General features: G+C 33.9%; 1 protein-coding gene across 10 annotated transcripts in view; it reads left to right on the forward strand.

Moving 5' to 3' along the window:
* Window positions 1–27,358, forward strand: part of RGS7 (regulator of G protein signaling 7) — a 677,137-nt gene that overhangs the window by 459,485 nt on the left and 190,294 nt on the right. For 8 of the 10 annotated variants that reach the window (XM_051993522.1, XM_051993525.1, XM_051993526.1 and 5 more), the window contains exon 4: window positions 3,232–3,282. The exons of the other annotated variants lie outside the window; for them this stretch is intronic. In XM_051993522.1, the coding sequence (XP_051849482.1) occupies window positions 3,232–3,282 (51 nt within the window). The remainder of the gene's footprint in view (window positions 1–3,231; window positions 3,283–27,358) is intronic. 10 annotated transcript variants of the gene reach the window in all.

Below are 27,358 nucleotides of genomic sequence, written 5' to 3' on the forward strand. Positions count from 1 at the left end.
AACCAAATTGAGGATTTGAGACATAACTAAAAACATAGTATGAAAAGTTTCTGTCCTCTATATAAAAATCTTTTGAAAATTTCACTTTTGGTATTTATTGTTGTAAAAAAAAAACCAAAAAAACCTTAAGTCTCCAGAGGCCATTTGTTAGCATGTTTCACAACTTGAAATATTTATAATCCTGGCACTGTTGTTTGGATCTTTCCATCTGCATGAATAATTTCCATGGCTGCCTACAAACAGCCCCTAAAGAATCCCTTAACCTAAAATGAATCTTTTTTTATGATAAGGAAGAAGTTGGGACTGAGTATTTGGGCATGTTTGAGCTCACAATGGTCAGGCATCACTACCCATTTGTTTGAAAAGTAGAGCTCCAAATATTTGAGATATGTTTTTTAAAAGACAACATCATGCCTCAGGAAGTACAGATGCCTGTACAGGGTAATTGAAGGCATACGGCTGAACACACTTTATAATAATTGTGCTTTTGTGTGTGATTTCACTCCCTTCCTACAGAGCTGGAGTTTTGAAGTCTCATGGCTGGTTACATTAAAACTTCCTTCGGGGTCTGGATAAATCCATCTTCTCAATTGCATTTGAATCAGAGACAGTTTTAAAGGGAGCAGTCTTGTAAAGACAAAATAGGCTGATAAACCACATGGAAAGCTTTATTAAAAGCTCCTCAAGATTAAACTCAATATGGGATATTAAATTTTTCATAGTATTTAAGAAATTATTGCCAAATTTGAAACATGTAGTTTCTTTTGATATATTACATCTAATGTCAATAATAACCTCTTCAGAAACACAACTTTAAGTATAATAATGGTACAGGCTACAGTTACTTCCATTGCAATTGTGTTGCAAATAGAATATATTTTCATGGGCAGCAAAAATTCCTACAATAAAAACTTTAAAATGATCACTACAGAGACCAGGTATCATCATAGGGTCAGGCAAAATTGTATGTATCTGTTCCGAGGAGGCACTACCAAGCCAACAGAGAAACCACTATTTAATGTAACTGCCAGTCAAAAGGATAGTGGGGAGAGAATACATCTGGATTCAAAACAGTAATCTAAAGATCCAGAGAAAAAAGGGAAAAAGTGAACAAGCATTGATTAAATGCCTACTATATGCCATTCACTTTGCTATTAGCTTCACAAATATGATAGATGCTAGTATTATCTGCATTTTATAATTGAAAAAACATAAAATATGTCACTTGCCCAGGTTCACATAGTAGGTGTATAAGGTCAATTTTTCTTTCTGACTCCAGACCTGTGTACTACCTAGATGACCCAGGAAATCTTGGCATTGAGAAAATTTTGTAGAAAAAGGAGTAACATTTTTTCCTTCCTAAGAATTCCCTAACTTAATTTATGCTCTTGTTTGAAATGTAACTTCTCACTTACATGAACTGATGCTAAGTGAAGTGAGCATAACCAGGAGATCATTATACACTTCAACAACAATACTGTATGAGGATCAATTCTGATGGAAGTAGCTATCTTCATCAATGAGAGGATCCAATTCAGTTCCAATTGATCAATGATGAACAGAACCTGCTACACTCAGCAAAAGAACACTGGGAAATGAGTGTGGACTGCTTGCATTTTTGTTTTTCTTCTCAGGTTATTTTTACCTTTCTAAATCCGATTTTTCTTGTGCAACAAGAGAACTGTATAATTATGTACACATATATTGTATTTAAGATATACTTTAACATGTTTAACATATATGAGACTGTCTACCATCTAAGGGAGGGGGTAGAGCGAGGGCAGGGAAAAGTTGGAACAGAAGTGATTGCAAGGGTCAATATAGAAAAATTACCCATGCATATGTTCTGTCAATAAAAAGCTATAATAATAAAAAAGAAAGAAAGAAAAATGGAACTTCTCAGATGAGTCCAGGGCTTCTTTGGTTTTTTGTTTTGTTTTGTTTTTGTTTGTTGGTTTTGTGTGTGTGTGTGTGTGTGTGTGTGTGTGTGTGTGTGTGTGTGTAGGTACAGAGAGAAAGAAGAGAAGGGAAAAGAAAAAAAAAGGAATGATAAGAAGGAAGAATAAGTAATTTTCCCAGAGGAGCAGAGCACTGGTAGTAGAGATAAAAAATAACACATAATTGATTAGAGTTTGGGACTGAGGATCCAAATTCTTGATTCCTCTTGTTTAAGAGACTCAAGTAATGAAATACTTAAAAGGAGAATGATTTCATCTAATAGAAACATGGCCTGTAGCATTCAAAGGGAACTAAAGATATCAAGGACAATCTCTTTTTATAGATTAGGAAAATGAGAAAGAGAAAGGATAACTGACTTCTACAAAATAAAATAACAGAGACCTTTTGACTCCAACTGCAATATTCTTTATACTTTGCCACACTGACTTTGAATCTGAAATTGGATAAAAGTTTATATTAAAAAAAATTCAAGATTTCAAAATTCCTTTTTCTTATTTCTTTTTTATGTTGCAAAAGCAGCTAAGAGCAGCAATTAGATGCCTCGTTTTTTAAATATTAGAGAAATAGTTGTTAGAAATTGTTCCCTACTGTGCTTAACAAGGCTCTTTTATATTTAACAAATCAAGCGAAGAACACAAACCTTTAATGGGGACAGTTTCTGGGCATGGATCAGAGAAGGATGGAACCCAACTATAGAGTTGTGCTTATTGTTTTCATCAAAGCACCTGGAATTATTTTATGAGCACTGTTATTTTAATTATTTCAGACATCTCTGAATTATGTTGTCAGTGACTTTTACTGTTTTTCAGTTGTGCAGAGGAGTAAATGAAGTCAGAAATTTGACCAAGATCGCAGACCATGCCTTTGGCAGAAGTTGCAATGGAGCCTAATTCTGCAACAGAATTCTATTCCCAAGATCACAATCATACTTAATAGTCATAATTCTGCAATTATCATCTATTTTCTCTCTTATTTAAAAATGAATTATTCTCAAAGCTAGCACATTGCTCTGAACAAAATAGTTACTTAATAAAAGCTTGCTGGACGGAGCTAGAATAGAAAATGGAATTAAAACTAAATTTATCATCATTGTTCCCAAATCTGTTCTACTTTCTGTTTTTCTCTAGTTCTATAAATGTGACCAGTATTGATTTGGTTTTTTTAAAAGCCAAATCAAAACAATAAAAACAAATCACTAGCCATAAATTGTTTGAAAGTTTAGAGTTCTTGAAATAAGTACAAATGTTCATATTTATTTACATTTTATCATAGGGTCAGACATTGTGCAATGGTTAACGAAGAATTTAACTATAGAAGATCCAGGTAAGTGAACTTTGTTTTTCCTATTTATGGACATTTCTTTACTTAGGAACTTTTTTTTTTTTTGAGATGTATCTTCTTAGAGTCATTCTCACTAAAACATCCTCCTGGAATATAATAATTATGCTTAACTAAGGGCAATGCAAATAAATCTTAAAATATTTTTGGTATTTTATAGAGTATGTTCAGCATAATAGCTTTTAATATCTCGTCTTTGATAAAATGCCTGGATACTCTTACTTAAGTGATATATTTGCCTTATAGGTCCAGATTCATGGTAAACATAGTATTCTTTATGCCTTTCCTCTGTTGATTATTAACAATTTTTCCTGCTTATAACTTGTTTGTAGATAGTTATTTGCATATTGTTTTTTTTTCCCATCATACTGTGAACTCTTGACAGCAAATACTACCTTTTATGTGTCTTTGTTTCTTCTGAGCTCAACACAGTACATACGCAGTATATAGGAGATAATCAGTGCTTCTTGCCTGTACCTAGTATGTAATCAATGCTTCTTGCCTGATTGTCTAATTAACTAAAGACTCTGGTCTCATTAAATTATATGTAGTTGTAATACTTTGTGGTCATATATATACATGCATTCTTGAGCTCCCTCTATAACAAATTCAATCACAGTGAAACTTCCTTCATATACAAAATGTATCTAATATTCAACATGGAACCAATTTGTTTCAAGCTATTGTTTGTTATAATGGCTTTTAAGTACAATGAAACCAATCCTATAACTCATTCAAATCTGAATACTATAATGATATTAGTTACAAATACTAGTTTGACCTTTTAAATGTATCAATGAATTATCACAACACACATGGCAGAATACTTGAAAATACCTGGACAGCTATTTTGTTTATGGATTTTATTCTATCCTTGCCATCACTCAATTACAAAGAAAACTATGTAGCCTTCACCCAACAAAAACAAGGAAATAAAGTTGTGAATTGGCTTAAATCATTTCATTCTTTTCTTCTCAATTCAGGAAATTGTGAAGTAGACAGGAATGGGCTATTAACTGAGAAAAAATACCATTATCAAATGGGTCAATTTTTCTACAATTTTCTTTGGTGGAAGGAGTTGGAAGCCAGGGAAGTTTCCCTTTTTCATCAAAAGAAGGAAATGGGACATTTGCCTACAGGGTGTTGGAAAAGCATTAGGTCAATACTTTCCATGGCAAATTGACCACATTGACTCTTGCTTATGGGCTGGATTTTCTGCAATTATTCTCAATTTAGCATTCCCAGCTAGATGTTCATTGTGAAACAGATTTTGTTGGTTTCTTTATGTATGAGCACACATAGACTTGGAGTCATTTTCAACCTTGAACATCTTTGCATGTTTATGCTGTATTTGTTCAATGGGGGAGGGGGGAAGGGAGAGGAAAAGGAGGGTTCAAAATAAAATTACAATAAACTCTCATTGAAATGCACAAATCTTTTCTCTTATGTGCAATTTATTAATCGTTCTGACTTGTATCTATTTTGTTCAGATGACCTAAGTGCTCAGATTTAGAATTGTTTATCCCTCAGGCTTCTTTAAACATGTATTATTTCCAGATAAACATTTGATTCCCTAGGTCAGCACTAAATAAAGAGGGTTTTCTTTTTTTGGTTGTATATTTTAGCTTGATGCATTCAAAGGTTTTTGAAGCTATTAATGTCTATCTCTAAATGAATGCTAGAATGGAGAATCATAATTGATATCCACTGTATCCTTTTTAATAAGAAGTATATGTGCACTCAAAAATATTTTTAGTAATTAGAAAAATGTCATAGGATTTGCTTTATGTAAGAGAAGGTGACTTTGAATTTTGAAGTATATATATATATTACTACAAATGCAAAAAGCTTGGTTTGGATCAGAAGTCCTTGATTTTTTTTTTTTGTCTCTTCATTCCAAAGGTATCCAAATCTAAAGGCCCTTTGGAAATGAACTGCATTATAATGCAGAAAATATATCTACTTTCTGTTGGTGGCAGGTATCTCACAAAGGGTTTATCATTAAAATGAATTCATTCCAGATCTAATTTTTGACCTCCTGTGGTTTAGCCCTCTGTAGATGCCAGGGAAGGAGAGATAAGTAAAGGAGGGGAAATTCACTTTCCTATAGTGTTAACTATGCCCTGAAAGACTTTCTGTAACTGTGATTATTACCCATGGCTAATTGGACTGAGCTGCTGAACAGAAAAACAGAAATGAAAGTAGTCAAGACATTTGTCCTTGAACTGTTCCTACTGCTTCTATTTCTGATTGGTATAAAATTATATTTCTCATCCTTCCCAAACTCTGCTACTTCCTATGGAAAATTGCTGATTTTCACTAGCTAAATTCCACAATTTCTCAGAATTCACCTGAACAGTGAATGATAATGTCTTTCACTTATCAAAATGTGAAGATTGTTGCATAAGTGCAAAATATTTTTATTTTACAGACCTTGCATCTGATTTTACACAGTTTGTGCAGACAGAGGAGATGTGGGGAAGTGTAGAGGAAGAGGGAAGAGAAAAGAGGAAAGATGAGGGAGAGAGAAGAGAAAGGGGAAAAAATGGAGAAACAGAGATAGTAGAAGAGAAATATTAAAAAAAAAAAGAAGATAAAGGAGGAAGAAGAGAGAAGATGAGATAGGAATGAAGATGAGAATAAAAAAGATGTAAAGAAATTAGGAAAGGAAGAGCTCTGAGAAAAGGAGAAGTCCAATGCTTTAGGCTCTGGTCAACTATTACCTGTCCAGTGATCTTGATTCTGCCTTTCTTGCTATGCCAAGGGAGCACCCCAGAGACCTTAGTTAAAGAATTAATTTCCTTGCTTTAGCATTCTCACTCTCTCTCACCTAGGAATATTATTTCCCCGCCCTGGTCTTCAGAGTTACTAGGAGGATTAATGAGTGAATTCTTGGCATGGTGAAACATTTTAAAAGGAACTATATTTTTCAGCCAATGATTTATTAAGTGCCCCTGTTGTACACAACTCATGTACTTGACTAGAAAGGTTACAACATAATGATCAGAGATAGCCTTGGTCTCAAGGAACTTAAGGTTTAATAATAAGGAAGTCAAAAAGGCAGGCTTGCCACAAAACTGTTTGTGGGAGGAAAGGAAAGGTTTGAATCTCAAAATGAATCCAAAGGGCTTAGGCAGTAGTATAATTTGGGAGATATATTACTACATCACAACTTATTCATAATGTTCAGGGAGAAGACAAGATTTGTTCAGTAAATAGTATCACTAGATACTTTTCAGGGTTCTGGACGTTCTAAACATAAAATAAGACAAAAAAGCTGGCAGCAATTGTACCTGTTCTCAAGGAGCTTGCATTGTATTAGAATTGTTACAAGAAGGGAGAATACAGTTTAGTAGGAATAAGGAAGCTGCCTGTCATCATAGGAAACATAGATTCTAAGGCATTATATATATACTGTAAAGATTCAGGGTAAAAGATTTAGGGAGAAGAGATGACTTGAACTAACTTTCTCATTTTGCAGATAAGGGAACAATACCAGAGGATTTAAGTGACTTAATAAGGTGACATAGGAAGTAAGTTAATACATGATCCTTGTTTTCCATATTTGCAAAATGGGTAAAGGGCTCATAAATAGATTTCATTTCTCAACATTTACTATAATTCCTTGACTCAGTTTTCATCTGTTTATGATATGAACTAAAATAATTCTATTTGAATCTCTATTGTAAGTTGGATCTAATGTATGGAACCTCTTTCCACTTGTGCTGTGTCCTCTATTTGCATATAGTAGAGAACTGAGCTTGGAATCTTGAGTTCGGGTCCCTCCTACACATATCATTGTTACGTGATTGTAAATTCACTTAACCTCTTAGAGCATCAGACAACTCTCCATGAAAATGAAAGGTTCCCTCTTACGCCTTTCCTATATATTTCTCCTTCCTGGCATATGCCAAAAGTCAGAATGAATGAAGTAGAAAATTAACTCTAGACTAAAAGTCACTTTCTTGCTTGATGAGATGGTTCCTCAGTGGGCTAGGCTTTTACCACTGCCAGACTCTTGTGGTCTCTACTATTGCCTGGTTGCCAGAGGCACCTCTGATGATTCTTCCAATCTTTCAAAAATCCCGAGTTACAATGTTATCATTATTATCATTGGCAAATGATAGAATGGAAACATGTTAAAAGGGATGATTTTTCACCATGTTAAACTTTGTAACTCTAGCTTAAGGATTTATTATTATCATTATTTTTAGATAAGAAAAAAATTTAAGTGATTCTTTTAAGGCACACAAGTGAAAAAAACATAAAGTCCTTTCCTCTTTACCTTGCTTTCGTCCTGTGTTTCTGAAAACTCATGGTTTTTAAGGGGAGGGAGGAGATTGTTGATTATTGAATGACATAGTCCAAACACAATTGGGCTTAAATCCATTTAGCAATCTTGTCTAATTCTCCTGCATCTAATAATATATGTGCAACTATTCAACCATTTTTCCTAAAGTTGATAACAGATACTATGACAGCTTTCAGCACCTGAAGGACTGACATGTTGAAATCCCCTTTATCCTTTTAATTCCTCCTTTTTCAGGTTTTTCCAAACATCTTATAAGGAGAAGGAAAAAAAAGTATATATCTGTAAGAAAGTGGGGCATAATATTCTGAGTAATAGTTCAAATCTTTTTATTGTTTGAAGATTTACAAAGTGCATTCATTCCATTTGCTTGTGTGTTTTGTTTGCACAGAAAAATGTTATGTTATTGGATTCCATGTATACAAAGATTCTTTTCATTTTTATATCTGTACCTTATTCACTTGGGCAAGTGCTTGGCACATAATAGGTACTCAATAAATGCATATTGATAAATTGATGAATTGTGGTAACCTTAGTATCAAAGAAGCATAAATATTGATACTCATTTTAAAAAATTAACATTATACCTAGGATTTATGATAATTTATGATAATAATTTGTAATATACTTAATAGAATATGATATAATATATTTGGGATTATGTCATTTAACATAATTTATATTTTAGTAATTATTTAATTCAATTGCTATATTTTATAGATAAGATAATGAAGGTTCAAAGTAGTGACTTGCTTTGTGACAAAGATGATTTGCTAGTAAATGTCAGTAGAGATTTGTATTCAAAGTTCTTATAGAATAGAAGCAGTCAAAAGGCATTTTTTAGATTCTCCAGCCCAGAAACTGCACTAATTGCTTAAGATACAGTGTAAAAGGAGAAAATATACATTTCTCTATGTCTCTGTGTCTCTGTCTGTCTGTATCTACATATATTTACTATATCTGTATTAATATATCTATTTATAACTATATCTATCTATCTATCTATAAAAACTGGTAATTTTTTCTATCCAATTTCACAGACTCTAGCTTAAAATTATTGTTAGGGTCCTTAGACTCTGTGGATCCAGTTAAAGAGCCTCTATCTTAGAGGGTAACTAGTATTGGGATTTGAGGTGACTGGAAGAAGTGGCCTATAGAAAGCATTGTTTGACAAATTGGTCTATGAATATATGAATATAAAGGAATACTATTGTACTATATGAAATAATGAGAAGGAATAATTTACAAAATCCTGGAAAAGACTTACATGAACTGATGCTAGTGAAGTGATCAAAATCAGGAGCATATTATACACAGTACCAGCAATAGTGTATAATAATCCACTTTGATAAACTTAGCTCTTCTCAGCAATATAATGATCTGACAATTCCAAAAAGACTCATGATGTAAAATTTCAGCCACACCCAGAGAAAGAAGCATCCAGTCTGAATGCAAATCAAAGAATTTTTTTAATTTTTTTTCCTTTCTCATGGTTTTTCCCTTTTGTTCTGATTCTTGTTTTCTAATATGACTAATGTGGAAACATGTTTAATATGATTGTGCCTTGTATAACCTATATTAGGTTGCTTGTTGTCTTGTGGATAGATGGGGAGGGAAGCAAGGGAAAGAGGAAAAAAATGGAAATTGAAATCTTATAAAAATACATGTTGAAAACTAGCTTTACCTATAATTATAAAAAACAATCATAGTAAGTGAGGGAATAATGTTGTTTGAACTGAATTTTCAAGTAAGCCAGAAATTCTAAAAGGTGCTAAAGAGTTTAGGATATGCATGAAAAAGAGGATGTGAAGCATCTTGTGCAAAGAACAACAAATATACCAATATACTTATATTTAAATTTAAAGGTATTAGCCATTGGCATTGATTGTGTAGTAAACTTAGCAAGGGTTTTCATGGTCAGACCCATGTTTTAGGAAATTTACTTGGGCAGCTATATGGAGGATCAATTGGATTGAGGAAATGAGACAAACAAACCATTTTGCAGTAGTTCAAGTGAGAGATGAAAAGATCATGAATTAGAGAGGTAGCTCTGTGAGGGAAGAGAAGCAGGTTATAAAAGAGAAGTTTCCTGGTAGAAATAAGATTTGATAGTTGACAGGATATGTGTAGTAAATCATAGAAGCTGAGGATGAAACTAAGATGAAGCTGAGTGAGCAGAAAGATGGGGATTCCCCCAAAAGTAGTGTAATGTCCAGACTTGCTCACTATAGGATCTCGGTACTAGCCTGAGTCCTTGATCTTAGGAGAGGAGTGAATAGGTAGGACTCATGTGAGTGGTTAAACATGGAGTGGTTTATTCCAAATCCTCTCAGCCTTATATACCCTAATATCCTTATATAACTATAGCATACTGCACATGTACTAACTATAAACTGCACATTTAGGACCACATAAACAATTTGCTGTTGTGTATAGATGTCTCTTTGCCACTTGGTATAACTCTGCTTTAATTACAACATAAGTTGTCACGCTCTGGGGAGGATGGGGAACTAAACCAGAACTGTGAGCAGGGTTCCTTTTACTGGACCAAAGAATCTTTTACCTTGCCCAGGGTTTCCCACTGTCTGTGGCCCTCTACAAAATACTATGGAAGTTCAGAATAGAGACAGATTTATGGGGAGAGGTAATGATTTCTGCTTTGAACATATTAAATTTTAATTCTTATGGTATATTTAGGTTGAAATGTTTAATAAGTGGTTAATTGTTTTGTAGGACTGGGACTCAAAAGAGACTGGGGTTGGCTATATAGATCTGAAACCTATTGGCACAGAGAGAATGGCTTTAACCATGGAAACTAATGAGATGCTAAATAGCTATAACATTCAGAGAAAAGAGAAGAGCTTCCAGGACTGAGCCTACAATTAATGAATGTAACACGAATGAAGACCCATAAAAGAAGACTAAAGGGAGAATTATCAGAAAGGAGAACAAAAAAGAGAGCTATGTCACAACAACATAAGAGTGGAGAGAATGCCAAGAAGAAATAATGTCAAATATAGCATAATGAATAAAGGAGGAGAGGGCAAGATTTATCAAATAAGAATTCAAATTCATTGGTGACTGAAGAAAGTAGCTTCAGTTGAATAAGATCAAAAGCTAGATTGGAAAGGAATTAGAAGTGAAAAGAGAGATATCAAGCAAACAGTTGCTTTTCATTACCTTTTACTTAAAGGAGCTGGAGAAATATAAGGGAATAGTTGGAATAGATGATAGTATCTAGTAATTGTTTTTTTTTTTTTCTTTAAGAATGGGAGAGAGATGATTGTGTTTCTTGGTATCAGGGTAAAAACCAGTGGATTAAGAAAGACTGAAGATCTGAGAAAGAGTGAGGATGATGGTGAAGACAATTTTCTGGAAGAAATGGGAGATGATCTGATCAAGGACTAAATCACTGGTTTGGGAGTCAGAAGAACTGAGTTCAAATTCCTTTACTTACATAATGCTTCTTAACTGTGACCCTGGACAAATCCCTTTAACCAACTTGGACTTCAGTTCCCCAGCTATAGAATTGACTGTTTGTACTAGATGGATTAATGTCCCTTTAGGGCCAATATTCAATGATTGCTCTAAAATTTGTGTGCTTCTCACTTTATTAAGCTGAATTTTTATGCAAGAAAATGTTCTTTTGGCTCAATGAATAACTTCATAATTACAATCAGTATCAACTCTAGATTAGAAATATGGGTACGGACTATGGGACTTCCGGTTAAGATGGCGGAGAGGAGGCACACTGCTGCATAAGCTCCATGCTTTCTCTCACTATCCATTCCATTACAAGCCTCTGAATTAATGCTTGACTGAAAAAAAAAAACCCACAAATAGTTACCAAGAGAAGCCATCCTTGAGATTCGCCAAGAAAGGTTTGTCTTTACTGGAGGGCTGGGACGGTTTTAGATCGGGCGCAGGCTGAGGGCAGCGGCAGTGAGAGCACAGGAGCAGACTGGAGAGGGGGTGGGGAGTGATCGCAGCCGTCTCTGCAGGGAGAGCTTCGCTACAGGTTTGGATACTTTGCTCCGGCAGCAAGTCAGCAGCCCAGCAGAGAAGCTAAAAACACCGGGGCTGAAGAATACAACCCCAAACAGCTGGAGTCTCTCGGGACCTGGCCGCCCCCCCCCTTCCCCCCCCCCCCCCACAGTGACTCAGCATGCTCTGGGATCTCAGAGCGCACGTGCAACACAGTCCTGCTAGTGCCTCACTGCTGCCTCCTGCAGTCTGTAGAGGAAGCTCGATAACATACCCAGCCCCTCCCCCAAAGAAAGACTCCAGTTTTTTCTGTTTTTCTTTGGTAGTTTGTCTCTGATTATTAGACAGAATGAGCAAGAAGCTGAAGAGGACTTTAACCCTTGACAGCTTCTATACAGATAGAGAGCAGACTCTAAATCCTGAGGAGACTAAAAACAGACAGTCCCCAGGTGAATCCCCAAAGGAGGAGATCATCTGTTCCTCAGCACAGATGAACCTCATAGAAGTGATTAAAAAGGCTCTCACAAGGGAGCTAGAAGAAAAATGGGGAAAGCAGAGTGAGGCTTGGGAAAAGGAGAGGGAGGCTTGGGAAAAGAGCCTGGAGAAAGTTAAAGAGAGAGTGGATAAAGAAGTAAAATCCTTGAAAAATAGGATTAGTGAACTGGAAACAGAAAATAGCTCTCTAAAAAACAAAATTGGCGAAATGGAAAAAAATTCCACAGAACAAAAGAACTCAATTGGACAATTAGAAAAAGATTTTTAAAAAGTGAGTGAAGAAAATACTTCACTGAAAATCAGAATTGAACAAGTGGAATTGAATGACTCGAGGAGACAAGAAGAATCAGTCAAGCAAATCCAAAAAAATCAAACAATGAAGAAAAATGTGAAATACCTTCTGGGGAAGACAACAGACCTGGAAAACAGATCCAGGAGAGACAATCTGAGAATCATTGGACTTCCAGAAAAACATGATGAAAAAAAGAGCCTGGACACTATTTTCCAGGAAATTATCAAAGAGAACTGCCCAGAAGTCATAGGAACAGAGGAAAAAATAAACATTGAAAGGATTCATCGATCACCCACTGAAAGGGATCCTAAAATCAAAACACCAAGGAATATAGTGGCCAAATGCCAGAACCCTCAGATGAAGGAAAAAATATTGCAAGCGGCTAGAAAAACCCAATTCAAGTATCAAGGAGCCACAATAAGGATCACCCAGGATCTGGCAGCATCCACATTAAAAGATCGAAGGGCCTGGAATATGATATTCCGAAAGGCTAAGGAACTTGGTATGCAACCAAAAATAACTTACCCAGCGAGAATGAGCATCTTTTTCCAGGGAAGAAGATGGACATTCAATGAAGTAAGCGAATTTCATCTATTTCTGATGAAAAAACCAGAACTTAACAAAAAGTTTGATCTACAAATATAGAACTCAAGAGAAATCTAAAAAGGTAAAGATTAATCTTGGGAACTATATTTTGACTATATAGATGTATAAAGAATACATGTATACCTTGTTCTAGAAATTGATGTGGAAAGGACATTGTACCAGAAAAAGGGTAAAGTGGGGGTAGTACATCTCATGAAGAGGCATAGGAAACCTATTATATCTGAGAGAAAGAATGGAGGGGGATGAATATAGTGGGTATCTTACTGCCTTCAGAATTGGCTTTAAGTGAAAAATCTTAAGACATATTCAATCTATGGTGAAACTTCTCCCACCTCATTGAAAAGTGAGAAGGGAAAAGTGAAAAGGGAAGGAATAAGCTAAGCGGAAGGGAATACGGGAACTGGGAGGGAAAGGGGTAAGATAGGGGGAGGAACTCTAAGGCGGGGGGAGGGATACTAAAAAGGGAGGGCTGTGAGAAGCAAGTGGTGCTCACAAGCTTAATACTGGGAAGGGGGGGAAAGGGGAAAGAAGGGAGAAAAGCATAAACCGGGGTTAACAAGATGGCAAGTAATACAGAATTGGTCATTCTAACCATAAACGTGAATGGGGTAAACTCCCCCATAAAGAGGAAGCGGTTAGCAGAATGGATTAAAAGCCAGAATCCTACAATATGTTGTTTACAGGAAACACACCTGAAGCGGGGAGATACATGCAGGTTAAAGGTAAAAGGTTGGAGCAAAATCTACTATGCTTCAGGTGAAGTCAAAAAAGCAGGGGTAGCCATCCTGATCTCAGATCAAGCTAAAGCAAAAATTGATCTAATTAAAAGAGATAAGGAAGGGCACTATATCTTGCTAAAGGGTAGCATGGATAATGAAGCACTATCTATATTAAACATATATGCACCAAGTGGGGTAGCATCTAAATTCTTAAAAGAGAAACTAAGAGAGCTGCAAGAAGAAATAGACAGTAAAACTATAATAGTGGGAGATCTTAACCTTGCACTCTCAGAATTAGATAAATCAAACCACAAAATAAATAAGAAAGAAGTCAAAGAGGTAAATAGAATACTAGAAAAGTTAGATATGATAGATCTCTGGAGAAAATGTAATGGAGACAGAAAGGAATACACTTTCTTTTCAGCAGTTCATGGAACCTATACAAAAATTGACCATATATTAGGACATAAAAACCTCAAACTCAAATGCAGTAAGGCAGAAATAGTAAATGCATCCTTTTCAGACCACGATGCAATGAAAATTACATTCAACAAAAAACCAGGGGGAAGTAGACCAAAAAATAATTGGAAACTAAATAATCTCATACTAAAGAATGATTGGGTGAAACAGCAAATCATAGACATAATTAATAACTTCACCCAAGAAAACGATAATAATGAGACATCATACCAAAATGTATGGGATGCAGCCAAAGCGGTAATAAGGGGAAATTTCATATCTCTAGAGGCCTATTTGTATAAAATAGAGAAAGAGAAGGTCAATGAATTGGGTTTGCAACTAAAAATGCTAGAAAAGGAACAAATTAAAAACCCCCAGTCAAGCACTAAACTTGAAATTCTAAAAATAAAAGGAGAGATCAATAAAATTGAAAGTAAAAAAACTATTGAATTAATTAATAAAACTAAGAGTTGGTTCTATGAAAAAACCAACAAAATAGACAAACCCTTAGTAAATCTGATTAAAAAAAGGAAAGAGGAAAATCAAATTGTTAGTCTTAAAAATGAAAAGGGAGAACTCGCCACTAACGAAGAGGAAATTAGAGCAATAATTAGGAGTTACTTTGCCCAACTTTATGCCAATAAATTCGACAACTTAAAAGAAATAGAAAAATACCTCCAAAAATATAGCTTGCCCAAACTAACAGAGGAAGAAGTAAATATCCTAAACAGTCCCATCTCAGAAAAAGAAATAGAACAAACTATCAATCAACTCCCTAAGAAAAAATCCCCAGGACCAGATGGATTTACATGTGAATTCTACCAAACATTTAAAGAACAATTAACTCCAATGTTATATAAACTATTTGAAAAAATAGGGATTGAAGGAGTCCTACCAAACTCCTTTTATGACACAGACATGGTACTGATACCTAAACCAGGTAGGCTGAAAACAGAGAAAGAAAATTATAGACCAATCTCCCTAATGAATATTGATGCTAAAATCTTAAATAAAATATTAGCAAAAAGATTACAGAAAATCGTCACCAGGATAATACACTATGACCAAGTAGGATTTATACCAGGAATGCAGGGCTGGTTCAATATTAGGAAAACTATTAGCATAATTGACTATATCAATAACCAAACAAACAAAAACCATATGATCATCTCAATAGATGCAGAAAAAGCATTTGATAAAATCCAACATCCATTCCTAATAAAAACACTTGAGAGCATAGGAATAAATGGACTTTTCCTTAAAATAGTCAGGAGCATATATTTAAAACCATCAGTAAGCATCATATGCAATGGGGAAAAACTGGAACCTTTCCCAGTAAGATCTGGAGTGAAGCAAGGTTGCCCACTATCACCATTATTATTTAATATCGTATTAGAAACACTAGCCTCGGCAATAAGAGTCGAGAAAGATATTAAAGGAATTAGAGTAGGCAATGAGGAAACCAAACTATCACTCTTTGCAGATGATATGATGGTATACCTAGAGAACCCCAGAGATTCTACTAAAAAGCTATTGGAAATAATTCATAATTTTAGCAAAGTAGCTGGCTACAAAATAAATCCCCATAAATCCTCAGCATTTTTATACATCACCAACAAAACCCAACAGCAAGAGATACAAAGAGAAATTCCATTCAGAATAACTGTTGATACCATAAAATATTTGGGAATCTATCTACCAAAGGAAAGTCAGAAATTATATGAGCAAAATTATAAAAAAGTCTCCACACAAATAAAGTCAGACTTAAATAATTGGAAAAATATTAAGTGCTCTTGGATCGGCCGAGCGAACATAATAAAGATGACAATACTCCCTAAACTAATCTATTTATTTAGTGCTATACCAATCAGACTTCCAAGAAAATATTTTATTGATCTAGAAAAAATAACAACAAAATTCATATGGAACAATAAAAAGTCGAGAATCTCAAGGGAATTAATGAAAAAAAAATCAAATGAAGGTGGCCTAGCTGTACCTGATCTAAAATTATATTATAAAGCAGCAGTCACCAAAACCATTTGGTATTGGCTAAGAAATAGATTAGTGGATCAGTGGAAAAGGCTAGGTTCACAAGACAGAATAGTCAATTATAGCAATCTAGTGTTTGACAAACCCAAAGCCCCTAACTTCTGGGAAAAGAATTCATTATTTGATAAAAACTGCTGGGATAATTGGAAATTAGTATGGCAGAAATTAGGCATGGACCCACACTTAACACCATATACCAAGATAAGATCAAAATGGGTCTATGACCTAGGCATAAAGAATGAGATTATAAATAAATTAGAGGAACATAGACTAGTTTATCTCTCAGACTTGTGGAGGAGAAAGAAATTTGTGACCAAAGATGAACTAGAGACCATTACTGATCACAAAATAGAAAATTTTGATTACATCAAATTAAAAAGCCTTTGTACAAATAAAACTAATGCAAACAAGATTAGAAGGGAAGCAACAAACTGGGAAAACATTTTCACAGTTAAAGGTTCTGATAAAGGCCTCATTTCCAAAATATATAGAGAACTGACTCAAATTTATAAGAAATCAAGCCATTCTCCAATTGATAAATGGTCAAAGGATATGAACAACAATTTTCAGAGGATGAAATTGAAACTATTACCACTCATATGAAAGAGTGTTCCAAATCATTATTGATCAGAGAAATGCAAATTAAGACAACTCTGAGATACCACTACACACCTGTCAGATTGGCTAAGATGACAGGAAAAAATAATGATGAATGTTGGAGGGGATGCGGGAAAACTGGGACACTAATGCATTGTTGGTGGAGTTGTGAACGAATCCAACCATTCTGGAGAGCAATCTGGAATTATGCCCAAAAAATTATCAAACTGTGCATACCCTTTGATCCAGCAGTGTTTCTATTGGGCTTATATCCCAAAGAAATACTAAAGAAGGGAAAGGGACCTGTATGTGCCAAAATGTTTGTAGCAGCCCTGTTTGTAGTGGCTAGAAACTGGAAAATGAATGGATGCCCATCAATTGGAGAATGGCTGGGTAAATTGTGGTATATGAATGTTATGGAATATTATTGTTCTGTAAGAAATGACCAGCAGGATGAATACAGAGAGGACTGGCGAGACTTACATGAACTGATGCTAAGTGAAATGAGCAGAACCAGGAGATCATTATACACTTCGACAACGATATTGTATGAGGACATATTTTGATGGAAGTGGATTTCTTTGACAAAGAGACCTGAGTTTCAATTGATAAATGACAGACAAAAGCAGCTACACCCAAAGAAAGAACACTGGGAAACGAATGTGAACTATCTGCATTTTTGTTTTTCTTCCCGGGTTATTTATACCTTCTGAATCCAATTCTCCCTATGCAACAAGAGAACTGTTCAGTTCTGCAAACATATATTGTATCTAGAATATACTGCAACATATCCAACATATAAAGGACTGCTTGCCATCTAGGGGAGGGGGCGGAGGGAGGGAGGGAGGGAAAAAAAAATCGGAACAGAAATGAGTGTCAATATAAAGTAATTGTTAAATAAAAATTAAATTAAAAAAAAAGAAATATGGGTACGTGCCTACTTCATCTTCACTACTCTGAGCAGTATTGATTGAGAATAAAACTAATTTTTTATTAGGAAGAAAAGGGGGAAAATAACGATGAAAGCTCTCTGGCATACTCTTAGGTAGGTAGTTCAGTTCAAAACAACTAGATATTTTATTGGAATGTTTTGATCCCCTTTGTCATTCAACCTCCAGTTTTAGAAGTAATAGCATCTATGATAGTGTGAGTGTTTTCAAAAGCTTTTTTGTTTAGTTTCCAGCCATCAAAAAATAGAAGTTTGGAAGATGGAAGCCTGGTTTTCCTTGTGACAGTGAATTTCCAAGGGGGCAATTCTGCCAATCACTCGTCTAAATAAGTTGTGGTATATGTATGTAATGGAATGTTATTGTTCTATAAGAAATGATGAGCAGGCTGATTTCAGAAAAGCTTGGAAAAGCTTCCATGAACTGATGCTTAAATGAGGTGAGCAGAATCAGGAAACATTGTACACAGTAACAGCAATACAGTATTCCAAGACAATTCCAATAGACTTGGGACAGAGAATACCATCTGCATACAGAGTGAGAACTATGGAGACTGAATGCAGATCAAAGCATACTATTTTCACCCTTTTTTGTTGTTTATTTGTTTGCTTTTACTTTTTCATGGCTTGTCCCTTTTGTTCTGATTTTTCTTTCACTTTATGACTAACATGGAACTATAACTAAAATTAGTGTACATATAAAAAAGGAAAGAAAAAATGAGGTTTTGCTTGATGTGCTTATCCTATTCCCCCTCTTTCTCTCTTTCTTCCCCATTACTTTGACAATAATATGAGAGTGTAAAATTCTGATAAATGTTGTATACCTGGTTCATCCATAAAGAAGATATGCTTGTAACACTCTTTGTGAGCAATACAGTCACAATATAACTACCTAGATGGCATGTTGTTTAGAATGTTTGTTTCTAGAGCAGAAAATTCTGGTTCAGATATTTACTAGTTGCATGTTTTGGGACAAGTTGTTTTGCCTCTTGCACAGTTTCTCATCTATAAAGTTGAAATAATAATAGCACTCACTTTATAGAGCTGTTGAGAATCAATTGAGATTCCAAACATACCGTATGGACAATGGATCTTTCCTTTTGACTTGCAGCTGAAATTCTCCATATGTGTTTTCCTCTCAAAAGAATGTGAGCTCCTTGAGAACAGGGGCCATCTGTTCTATGTGTATCCCCAGTCTTTAGCACAGTGTTTTGTGCATAGAAGACAACAAATAATTCATTCATTAATACTTCTAATTTAGAATAAGGCTAGTATATACATTTAAGGAAGATGTTGAGAAATCATAATATAGTAGAAAAATAACTAAAATAACAGCAATTGTCTATAACATCCTAATAAAGAAATGAATAGTTACACTTAAAAATCTAAAATAAAAGAACAAAAGAACTTCATTGTCCAATCCCTTAACAAATTTGAACTACCTCTCCATTTCTTTCCCTGTTATATGTCTCCTCTGCTTCTATAACCTTAAAGTGGTTTAGATATGATATTGTGAGTCTGCACATATTTATTCTTCTTCATATTAAGATGGAGAGGTATGTGGTATGATAGAAAGAATACAGCATTTGGAATCAAAGGATGTGGGTTCAGATCCTACCTCTGGGCCTCAGTTTTTTACTGACAAAAAGTGGCAGAGGAGGTTGAATTAGATGACTTCTAAGGTCCCTTTGTGCTCAAAATCAATGCTGTTATGATTGTCTAATATGGTTTTACATTTTCTGCCCAAGCTGGATTTCATCTTCTTCTCTATTCCTATGTTTTCCTGATGTTTTATGAAAATTGGCTAGTGTTATATTGTTACTGTTGAAAAGAGGAAGTTAATATTTGGAAAGGGAAGCTGCAATATCACCAAGTACACATTTCAGCTTTAGACACAATAGGGCTTTTGCACATTCATAACACTCTAAAACCAAAGAGATTACCCAAGTGCCATATAAAGATTGGCCACAATCATTGGAAATTGTGACACTAATGATTTTTACAGCACCTTGTAGTTCAAAGGAGAAAATGGATTCAAAAAATGATGTGTTGTTTTGACAAACTTTAGGAATATTAAATATAAGGAAGAGGAATAAGTAGTCATACATGTAATAACTGAGTAAGAATTAATTGTTGCATATAATTCACAAATAGGAAATCATTAGCTATATATTATGCTTGAGAGATGGGTTTGCAGTGGTGCTAGATTCATTGCTTAATGCTTCTAATAAAGTTATAAATCTTCATCAGTAGATAGGTAAAAATCTACCCATATCTAGCATAAAGATTACATTTTTCAATAATGATAGTTTTGACAGCTTAAAATATTAGCATTTGTGACTTGGAGTAGGTTTTATAATAGAGAATATTTATCCTTTTATTTTTTTAACATAAAATTTCTCTCCAAAGATACTACATTATTAGTAAGTACTCATTGATATATAATGAACATGACATAAAATGTACATAACAATTGACCTTTGGGTATTAAAACAAAATAGAAGATTGATTAGATATATATGCACAAAAACAATAATATGTCTTAAACATCTATTAAATGCCAGACATTGTGGTAAGTGTTAAATATACAAAAAAAGACCAAAACTAATCTAAAACCAGTCACAGAGATCAAGAAGTTCACAATTTAATGATGGAAACAACAAGCAAGCAAATGACAAATAAGCCATATACAAGATAAATAGGAAAGAAATTGAAATAAAGGCTCTAGAAGTAAGAAAGATTGGGGAAAGCTTTCTAATAAAGCTGGGTTTTATTTGTTATTATTCAGTCATTTCAGTGGTGTCTAGCTTTTCATGACCCCTTATGGAGTTTTCTTGGCAAAGGTAGTATAGTGATTTGACATTTCCTTCTCCACTGAAATCAAACAGAGATTAGTGTCACACAACTAATGAGTATCTGTGACCAGATTTGAACTAAGATGTTCTTGACGCCAGGCCCTGTGCTCTATTCACTCAGTGACCTACAGTCATCTGAGTCATCTAATTGGATTTTAGTTAGGATTTAAAATAATTAGATTTTTCCATTTGTACATGAGGCATTTTTGAGGCAGTTGGGTTTAAGTGATTTGCCCAGGATCACACAGCTAGTATCAGGTGTCTGAGGGCAAATTTGAACTCAGGTCTCTATCCACTATACCCACTAGAAGGCATTTTTAAGTACCCACTACATGGAAAGCTCTGTGCTATGTACTGAAAGCACAAAAACCAAAATAAAACAGTCTGTGCTCCATAAGGAACTTCTATTTTGTTAAGGTAAAATATATTTTTTACTTTGAGATATTAAGTGCTTTGTCCAAATTCATGTAAATAATAAATATCTGAGACAGGATTTGAATTAAGATTTCCTAATTCCTAGTTCAGAGTGCTATCTAAAATGCTACCTAGTTGATTCTAGTCCAAATTCCTCATTTTACATAAAGATGAAGAAGATTACAAGACTTCTCTAAGATCATACAAGTAGTAGAGACATTTGTGTATACCCACATATATAGATGTATATATATATATATACATATATATATAATATAAATAATATAGTCACAAATATATGCATATATGTTATAATGTGAATAAAGATATCTATTATTTATATCTGTATCTGTATATTCATATGTATATATGCACACACGGTAGTCTATTATTTCCTTTTTTGTTATTGTTGTGGGGGGAAAAGAAAGTAATGTCAGTTTTGCCTCTCCAGCTAAATTGCAACCTGCATAGTCATCAATCATGCTTTATGAATCTTCTTTATCTCTAAAAGTTTTCAACAAAGTGTTGGACTTATTGTAATTACTGAATAAATATTTGTTGGTAAATTGTTTTATTACTATTATCTTTTTTATTGTGGGGCAAGATGCAGTCATTCTTCATGTTTAGATAATATAAGATTTATTAACCAAAAAACCCCATAATAATTGCTTAGTGGTTTTCTGATTTTTAATGTCACATAAATCCTAAAACAGGAAAATATAAACTTGAAAAAGCTATACGTTTCTGTCATTGAGCATATCTTGTGTACAGTTTAAATGGAAGAGATAATTCATTAACTTTACTGATGTCCTCCACATCTTTCTTTTTGTGAATAATACTTTCTTGGTGGAATCAAATCATAAAACATCACAGGCATTTTAAATGAAATTTATTATCACTAAAAGGAGATCACTTTAACAATCCATGCAAAAAAAAAAAAAAGAGAGAATGCATATAATTTAAAATATGAAATTTGCCAGCTATTCCATGAGGTATATCCTTAATTATGTTTCTTGCATAAGCACTGTAGTTGGACCATAGAAATGGAGATCCTGAGAAGTTGAGCTCATGTTTAAATTTCATTCCTATGATCCCTCTATATCACTATCAAAAACTTTTTTAGGATTAATAATAACAGGATTGTTGCTGAATAAAAGTGAATAATAACAATAAAATAATGAATATTTATATAACATTTTTACATTGTGCCAGGAATTGAGCTAAGTATTTTATAATTACTTTCTCATTTGACTTTCAAAACAACTAATTAAGGTAGGTGCTATTATTATACTTATTGTTTTTTCAAGGCAATTGGGGTTAAGTGACTTGCTCTGAGTCAAATAGGTAGAAAGTGTTAAATGTCTGACAATGGCTTTGCATTCAGGTTGTTCTGACTTCAGGGTCAGTGCTTTATCCATTGCAACACTTAGCTGCTCTTATTATTCCTATTTTACTGATATAGAAAATGAGGCAAATGACGAACAAGTGATGTGGCTAGGGTCGCATAGATAGTAACTTTGTTTGTTTGTTTTGACCAAAATATTTATTTATTTATTTATTCATAGCTTTTTATTTACAAGATATATGCATGAGTGATTTTTTAGCATTGACATTTGCAAAACCTTTTGTTCCAATTTTTCTCCTCCTTCTCCCCATCCCTTCCCACAGAGGGCAGGTAGACCAATACATGTTAAATATGTTAAAGTATATGTTAAATACAATATATGTACACATACCCATACAGTTGTTTTGCTGCATAAGAAGAATTGGACTTTAAAATAATGTACAATTAACCTACAAAGGAAATAAAAAATGCAGGCAGACAAAAATAGAGGGATTGGGAATTCTATGTAGTGGTTCACACTTGTTTCCCAGAGTTCTTCACTGGGTGTAGTTGGTTCTATTCATTACGGCACTATTGGAACTGATTTGGTTCACCTCATTGTTGAAGAGAATCACGTCCATCAGAATTGATCATCATATAATATTGTAGTTGAAGTATATAATGATCTCTGGGTCCTGCTCATTTCACTCAGCATCAGTTCATGTAAGTCTCTTCAGGCCTTTCTGAAATCATTCTGGTCATTTCTTATAGAACAATAATATTTCATAACATTCATATATCACAGTTTATTCAACCATTCTCCAATTGATGAGCATCCACTCAGTTTCCAGTTTCTGGCCACTACAAAGAGGGCTGCCACAAATATTCTTGCACATACAGATCCCTTTCCCTTCTTTAAGATGTTTTTTGGGATATAAGCCCAGTAGTAACACTGCTGGATCAAAGGGTATGCACAGTTTGGTAACTTTTTGAGCATAGTTCCAAATCTCTCTCCAGAATGGCTGACTGTATTCACAATTCCACCAACAATGTATCAACGTCCCAGTTTTCCCACATCCCCTCCTCCATTCAGCATTATCTTTCCCTGTCATTCTAGCCAATCTGACCGGTATGTAGTGGTATTTCAGAGTTCTCTTAATTTGCATTAATAATGACTTGGAGCATCTTTTCATATGGCTAGAAATAGTTTCAATTTCTTCACCTGAGAATTGTCTGTTCATATCCTTTGACCACTCATGAATTGGAGAAGGCTTGATTTCTTATAAATTAGAGACAATTCTCTATATCTTTTAGAAATGGGGTCTTTATCAGAACTTTTGACTGTAAAAATGTTTTCCCATTTTATTGCTTCCTTTCTAATCTTGTCTGCATTAATTTTGTTTGTACAAAAACTTTTCAATTTAATATAATCAAAATTTTCTATTTTATTTTGATCAATAATGATATCTAGTTCTTCTTTGGTCATAAATTACTTCCTCCTCCACAGGTCTGAGAGGTAAACTATCCTATGTTCTTCTAATTTATTTATAATCTCATTCTTTATGAATGAATCCATGTTGACCTTATCTTGGGGTATGATGTTAAGTGTGGGTCAGTGCCTAGTTTCTGCCATACTAATTTCCAATTAGTATGTTTTTGTCAGTCAATTCTTATCCTAAAAGCTGGGTCTTTGGGTTTGTCAAACACTAGATTATTAAAGTTTTTGTCTATTTTGTCCTTTGAACCTAACCCATTCTATTGATCAACTAGTCTATTTCTTAGCCAATACCAAATTTTTTGGCAACCATTGCTTTATAATATAATTTTAGATCTGGTACAGCTAGACCACCTTCCCTTGAAATTCTTGATCTTTTGTTTCTCCATATGAACTTTGTTGTTATCTTTTCTAGGTCATTAAAATAGTTTCTTGGGAGTCTCATTAGTATAGCACTAAATAAATAGATTAGTTTAGCAAGTATTGTCATCTTTATTATATTTGCTGCCCTATCCAAGAACACTTAATATTTTTCCAATTGGTTATATCTGACTTTATTTGTGTGGAAAGTGTTTTATAGTTTTGCTCATATAGTTTCTGATTTTCCCTTGGAAGATAGATTTCTAAATATTTTATACTATCGGCAGTTACTTTAAATGGAATTTTTCTTTGTAACTCTAACTGTTGGATTTTGTTAGAGATATATAAGAATGCTGATGACTTCTGTGGGTTTATTTTGTATCCTGCAACTTTGCTAAAGATGTGGATTATTTCTAATAGCTTTTTAGTAGAATCTCTAGGGTTGTCTAAGTATACCATCATATCATCATCAAAGAGTGATAATTTAGTTTCATTACCTACTCTGATTCCTTTAATCTCTTTCTAAACTCTTATTGCTGAAGCTAGTGTTTCTAATACAATATTGAATAATAATGGTGATAGTGGGCAACCTTGTTTCACTCCTGATCTTATTGGGAAAGGTTCCTATTTATTCCCATTACATATAATGCTTAATAATGATTTAAAATAGATGCTACTGATTATTTTAAGGACAAGTCCACTTATTCCTATACTCTCAAGTGTTTTAATAGGAATGGATGTTGGATTTTATCAAATGCTTTTTCTGCATTTATTGAGATGGTCATATGGTTTTTGTTAATTTGGTTATTGATATGGTCAATTATGCTAATAGTTTTCCTAATATTGAACCAGCCCTGCATTCCTGGTATAAATCCTACTTGGTCATGGTGTATTATCCTGGGGATAATTTTCTGTAGTCTTTTTGCTAATATTTTATATAAGATTTTGGCATAATTATTCATTAGAGAGATTGGTCTATAATTTTCTTTCTGTTTTCAAACTACCTGGTTTAAGTGTCAGTATCATGTCTGTGTCATAAAAGGAAGTTGGTAGGACTCCTTCATTCTCTATTTTTTCAAATAGTTTATATAGCATTGGAATTAATTGTGCTTTAAATGTTTGGTAGAATTCACATGTAAATCCATCTTGTCCTGGGGATTTTTTTCTTAGGAAGTTGATTAATAGCTTGTTCTATTTCTTTTTCTGAAATGGGACTATTTAAGCAATTTACTTCCTCCTCTGTTAATCTGGGAAGCCTACATTTTTGAAGATAGTCATCCATTTCACTTAGGTTATCAAATATATTGGCATAAAATTGGGCAAAGTAACTCCTTATCATTTCTCTAATTTCCTGTTCATTGGTGGAAAGTTCTCCCTTTTCATTTTTAAGACTAACAATTTGATTTTCCTCTTTCTTTTCCTAATCAGATTTACCAAAGGCTTATATATTTTATTGTTTTTTTTTTCATAAAAACTAACTCTTTTATTTATTAATTCAATAGATTTTTTACTTTCAATATTATTAATTTCTCTTTTTAATTTTAGAATTTCAAGTTTAGTATTTGCTTGGAATTTTTCAATTTGGTCTTTTTCTAGCTTTTTAAGCTGCAAGCCCAATTCATTGATCTTCTCTTTCTCTATTTTATTCAACTAAGCCTCTAAAGATATAAAATTTCCCCTTATTACCACTTTGGCTGCATTCCATAAATTTTGGTATGATGTCTCATCGTTATCATTTTCTTGGGTGAAATTATTAATTGTGTCTATGATTTGTTGTTTCACCCAATCATTCTTTAGGATGAGATTATTTAGTTTCCATTTATTTTTTGGTCTATTTAACTCTAGTTTTTTGTTGAATGTAGTTTTTATTGCATTGTGATCTGAAAAGAATGCATTTACTATTTCTGCCTTTCAGCATTTGATTTTGAGGTCTTTATGTCCTAATATATGGTCCTGCTGAGTTGAAAGTATACTCCTTTATGTCTCCATTCAGTTTTCTCCAAACATCTATCATATCTAATTTTCCTAATATTCTACTTACCTCTTTAATTTCTTTCTTATTTGTTTGTGGATTGATTTATCTGGTTATTAGAGAGAAAGGTTAAGATCTCCCAATATTATAGTTTTGCTGTCCATTTCTTCTTGCAACTCTCTTAACTTCTCCTTTAGGAAGTTAGATGCTATACTACTTGGTGTGTATATGTTTAGTATTAATATTGCATCATTGCTTATGCTACCCTTTAGCAAGATATAGTTTCTTTCTTTATCTCTTTTAATTAGATCAATCTTTGCTTTTGCTTGATCGGAGATAAGGATGGCTACTCCTGTTTTTTTTTTTTTTTTAATTCACCTGAAGCATTATAAATTCTGCTCCATTATTTTAGCTTTACTCTGTATGTGTCTCCCTGCTTTAAACGTGTTCTTGTAAACAACAAATTGTAGGGTTCTGGCTTTTTATCCAGTCTGCTCTTCACCTCTCTTTTATGGGAGAGTTCATCCCATTCACATTTACAATTAAAATGATTAAATCTGTATTTCCTTCCATCTTATTATACCCAGATTATGCTTTTCTTTTTCTTTCCCTTCTTCCCCCCTTCCCCAGTATTAAACTTATGGACACCACTTGCCTCATGCAGCTCTACCTCTTTAGAATGCCTCCCACCCACTTTGAATCCCTTCCCCCTTTCTTGTACCTTTCCCTTATTATTCTTTTCCTTTTCCCTTTTCCTCTCCCACTTTTTAATGAGGTGAGAGAAATTTCTCTGTAAAACAAATATGTCAGTTATTTTCTCTTTGAGCCAAATCTGATGAGAGTAAGATTCACACAATGTTCCTCCCCCTCCCTACAGGCCCTCAGATATGGTCAGTTTCCTTTGCCTCTTTGTGAGATGTAGTTTCCCTCTTTTTATCTCCCCTTTTCCCTTTTTTTTTTTTGATATTGTCCCCTTTCCATTTCCATTTCCATTTCTATTTCCCTTTTTAATGTTATATCAGTAAAATCAAATTATAAATGCAATCTTTGTTATATTCATAACAGAAATACAGTTCCCAAGAGTTATTTTTTATCTTTTTCTGTTTCTCTTGAGTCCTATAGTTGGAGGTCAATTTCTTTGTTTAGTTCTGGTTTTTTCATTAGAAACAAATGGAATTCATCTGT

Source organism: Antechinus flavipes, chromosome 4, assembly GCF_016432865.1.
Source record: "Antechinus flavipes isolate AdamAnt ecotype Samford, QLD, Australia chromosome 4, AdamAnt_v2, whole genome shotgun sequence".
Lineage (NCBI taxonomy): Eukaryota > Metazoa > Chordata > Mammalia > Dasyuromorphia > Dasyuridae > Antechinus > Antechinus flavipes.